The sequence below is a fragment of the Cajanus cajan genome, chromosome 2 (genome assembly GCF_000230855.2).
Source record: "Cajanus cajan strain Asha chromosome 2, NIPB_CcT2T_4, whole genome shotgun sequence".
NCBI classification, from domain to species: Eukaryota; Viridiplantae; Streptophyta; class Magnoliopsida; order Fabales; family Fabaceae; genus Cajanus; species Cajanus cajan.
The window spans coordinates 40,944,541-40,948,678 of record NC_138518.1 but is presented as its reverse complement, the minus strand read 5'-3'; the positions used below and the strand labels follow the sequence as shown (position 1 = coordinate 40,948,678).

General features: G+C 46.2%; 1 protein-coding gene across 1 annotated transcript; it reads right to left on the bottom strand.

Moving 5' to 3' along the window:
- Positions 1 to 3,124: 3,124 nt before the first annotated feature.
- LOC145954907 (uncharacterized) lies at positions 3,125 to 3,667 on the bottom strand. Its single transcript, XM_083069594.1, has one exon. It carries the CDS (start codon positions 3,665 to 3,667, stop codon positions 3,125 to 3,127), a length of 543 nt encoding a protein of 180 aa, XP_082925720.1.
- Between the last annotated feature and the right edge of the window lie 471 nt (positions 3,668 to 4,138).

The window sequence follows — 4,138 nt, the reverse complement described above, 5'->3', positions numbered from 1 at the left end:
GGAATCGACCAAATGAGCAAGCCCATAAGTAGAAAGAGGCCATCGCGCCTCGCTCCTCAACCGAATGAAGAATGATCCTAGAGAATGCCAAGACCAGGAATGACTTCCTAACCAAAGCCAGAAGTGGCTTCCAAAACAATACTCATCAATAAAGATTCAGCAAATAACATCATCATGGGATGGGATCCCTCCACCAGTGATGACAACAAAATATCAAACCGAAAAAGGCAAGCTTAGTAAATGTTGAAAAAGCTGAAGCATTTAGAAAAATAGCACAAAAAGGAAAGCTTCAAACATGAAAGAACCGAAGCTAAACAAAAAATGAAATTCAAAAAAAAAAAAAAAAACTACCACAAGTAGACGTCTAGAGAGGCATCACAATACTCACCTTGACAAGAACAACACCAAACTCTTACCAATCATCCCACAATGAAGGCGCCTAGAGAGGCATCACAATACTCACATGGCAGGGGCAACACTAGAATCCTTGTCACCCATCAACTCCTCTGCCCACCAGCACAAGGGCATCACCTACCAGCAATCCCCATCTTCATCAGACGTCCTCGCCAAAGAAAATGGGCAATCAAATCACAATATTAGTAGCCAGCCTGGAGAGGTTGACATAATAATACTCACCATCAGCAGCCAGCCTGGAGAGGCCGGCATAACAATACTCATCATTAACAGACAGCTTGGAGAGGCTAGCACAACAATACTCACAATATCAGTAGGTGGCCTGGAGAGGCCGACACAATAATACTCACAATATCAGCAGGCAACCTGGAGAGGCCGACACAACAATACTCACAACATCAACAGGCGGCCTGGAGAAGCCGGCACAACAATACTCACCATCAACAGGCGACCTGGAGAGGTTGACACAACAATACTCACAACATCAGCAAGCGGCCTAGAGAGGCCGGCACAACAATACTCACAACATCAGCAGGCGCCTAGAGAGGCCAGCACAACAATACTCACAACATTAGCAGGTGGTTTAGAGAGGCCAGCACAACAATACTCACAATATCAACAGGCGGTCTGGAGAGGCCGGGACAACAATACTCACAATATCAGCAATTGGCCTGGAAAGACTAGCACAACAATACCTCACTATCGCAAGAGAAGCAATTAGAGCCATGGCTAGGAGCATCTACTCGAAGACTGAAGATCAGGTGTATAGTTTGTCACCCTTGTTACCCAATAAAGTACGCAACCCAACACTCAACTACTCTAAAGGGCGAGGATACAAGCAAATACACCTATCCAAGGGAAGCAACATAGAAGTGCCAGCACAAAGAGACAGAGAGAAGACCCGGACAAAATGTCTACGTCTTTACTTTCCTTTGGAAAAGCAACATATATCTATTCCAAAGGACAAGTAAAGAGGGGCAGTTATAGACACCCAATTTCATCCGGGGGCATACAAACAAGGAAATGGAGCTCTGTTATGAAGGGAAGGAGCTCCCGAAGCATGCAAACAACAGGACAGGACATCAACAGAACGGGCTGTTCCAAAATCGGAACGAGCTGTTCCAAGCCACAAAAAAGGCCTAAAAATCTAGTCTAGAACAGGTCATTCCAAAACCAGAACGGGTCGTTCCAAAACCAGAACGGGTCGTTCCAAACCAGGCAAAAGGCCTAAAAATCTTAGGCTGGAATGGACCGTTCCTAAACCAGAACGGGCAGTTCCAAATCGCTAAATAGCCCAAAAAACCTAGTTTGGAACAGACCGTTCTAGCAATGTATTTTTTGTGTTAATCTCAACCCTAGAACAGGCCGTTATGGTTTCAGAACAGGCCATTCCAGGGTAAGAATTTAACACATAACGTTCAGATCCAGAACGGGTCGTTCCGAATTTGGAACGGGCCGTTCTGGCACCCTTATGATGCCTATAAATTGACAGCTTGGGCACATTTCTCAGGGGCCTCAAAATTTTGTCCAAGACTCCTTATAGCTCGAAATTTCTCTCTCTCTCCCTCCTGTTGTATTTCTTGAGATTTGTGAGGCATTTTTGTAGTGTGAAAGGTTGTCACAAAGCACCTAGAATTTCCATATCGGAAGATTTAACAAAGCTAGCTACAAGGTATTTCAATTAATCTTCTTCTTTCTCTTTTATTTCTTATTTTTGATAAGTATTGTTATAATAAAAACAATCATGTAGATATTTTAGAGTCAATTGTTTAATTTAAATTTCAAGCATGTAAATAATCATCAATAAAAGGGGATTTAATATTTATATTATTATTGTTTATAAAGTTAGCTTCGTCATAAGGTACCGATTAAGGGCGTTGTAAGGGTGCTTAATACCTTCCCTACACGTAACCAACTCCCGAACCCAATTCTGGTTATCCAGGCCATTATTGGACTTAAAAAAAACCTTTTCTTTCTTCGATGTTTTGAGTAAAACATTGGTGACGACTTCATAGAACCTATTTTCAAAACCATTGATTAAGGATTAGTTTGGTGTCCGGGCATTCCTTAATTGATGAGACTTTCAAAAGAATGTTTAAACCATAGGTTGCGAGATCGGCTATTTTTGGGTTGCGACAATTGGGACAGACACCGACATAGTCATCGTCTGTGAAAGTGATGGACGGCGTGTTGCGTTTGGGAGCCGAGGCTTCTGCGTGGACGTTGTTGATGCTTTGCAAGTGTATCTTGCGTGCCGAGCTGCTTGAGCCACCTCTTGTGAATCCACCTACAATTGTATTGATGACCCCCGCAAGGGAGTCGTACCCGTGTCATGGCTTACCACGGCTTGCACTGCACCGCCGATGTTTTGTTGAGATCCGGATGGTTGGTCTGCTTGGGACCGTTGGACGTATTGTACGAGGTGTCCCTCTTGGACGAGTTTCTCGATGCGGTCCTTGAGTGTGCGACATTCCTCGATTGTGTGACCATAGTTTCTATGGTATCGGTAATGCTTGGATTTGTCCGCACTACTAGGGTTGTGCCCGGGTGAAGGCAAGGTAATGAGGTCAGTGTTACTGGCCTCCTCTAGTATGTGTACTCGGGGTGCATTCAAAGCGGTGTAGAAGTCTTACTTCCCGCCTTTGTTCGGGTTAGTCTTTTTGAATTAACAGTCGTTGGAGACCAGCATCTTGTCTTTGTGGCCATGGTCTTACTTCCCTTGTGGTTTCCCACGGACTTGGTCATGGAATGTCGTGTGCTCTTCCATCTGAATGTACCCGGCAACTCGGGCACGAAGTTTGTCCATGTCCAAGAGAGAAAGGTTGTCGATGAAAGGACCTGGCTTGAGTGCCATGAGCATGGCGTGTAGGGCGACCTCGGGGTTCAGGTTGCGAATTTGGATGGAGATGTTGGCAAATCGCTCCATGAATTTCCTCAATGGTTCGTCGTCGCCCTGTTTGAGGTTGGCCAGGGCGATGGACGTGATGTGATATGGTCGACTCATTGTGTACTGTGTCGTTAATCGCCTCACCAAAGTCTCGAAGCTATCGACTGATCCCGCTGGAAATTGAGTATACCAGGCAAGTTCCAATCCTTTGAGTGAGGCTAGAAAAACCCCACACAAAATAGCATCATCATTAGTGTTTAGGTTCACCTGTGTGACGTACAGATCGACGTGCTCATCTAGGTCGGTGGTGCCATCGTAGCGGTCGATGTTGAGGGGCTTCCATCCAAAAGGGAGAGGTGTCTCCATGATGCCGTCGACAAAGGGGTGACGGCGGATGCTCGCCCTGTGTCCTGGAGCCTGGGCCGGTGCGTTACTGACTTCATGGTCTAATCAATATGTCGGTACGTGTGACCGATGTGCAGTAGACCTATGGGTCGTCGCCCTGGGCACAGTCGGTGGCGGGGAAACCGAGTGCCCTTCTTCCTCGTTTTGGTTGCTTGGTTAAGGGGGCTAATCTGAGGGGCGCTGAGGAAGCTGGGCGCGGATGCGCTCGTTCTCAGCTCGTAGCGTCGCTAAATCGGCCTCGTGTCGAGCGCACATGTTCTCCAGGTCAGCGATGTGTTGTTGTCGCATTTGATCGACTTACTCGATCAGGCGTCTCAATGTCGCTTCTCCTCCCATTCTTGTTGCGTTATCTTGTTCTCTGTTGCTCGTCTACTATGGCTTCGGATGAAAACCATAAGCATGGCCGATAAGAGATTTCTTGATCAGCCCCAC

Bases quoted from the DNA above. Each gene is read 5' to 3' on its own strand.
- LOC145954907 (XM_083069594.1), bottom strand. From the start codon at position 3,667: ATGGAGACACCTCTCCCTTTTGGATGGAAGCCCCTCAACATCGACCGC.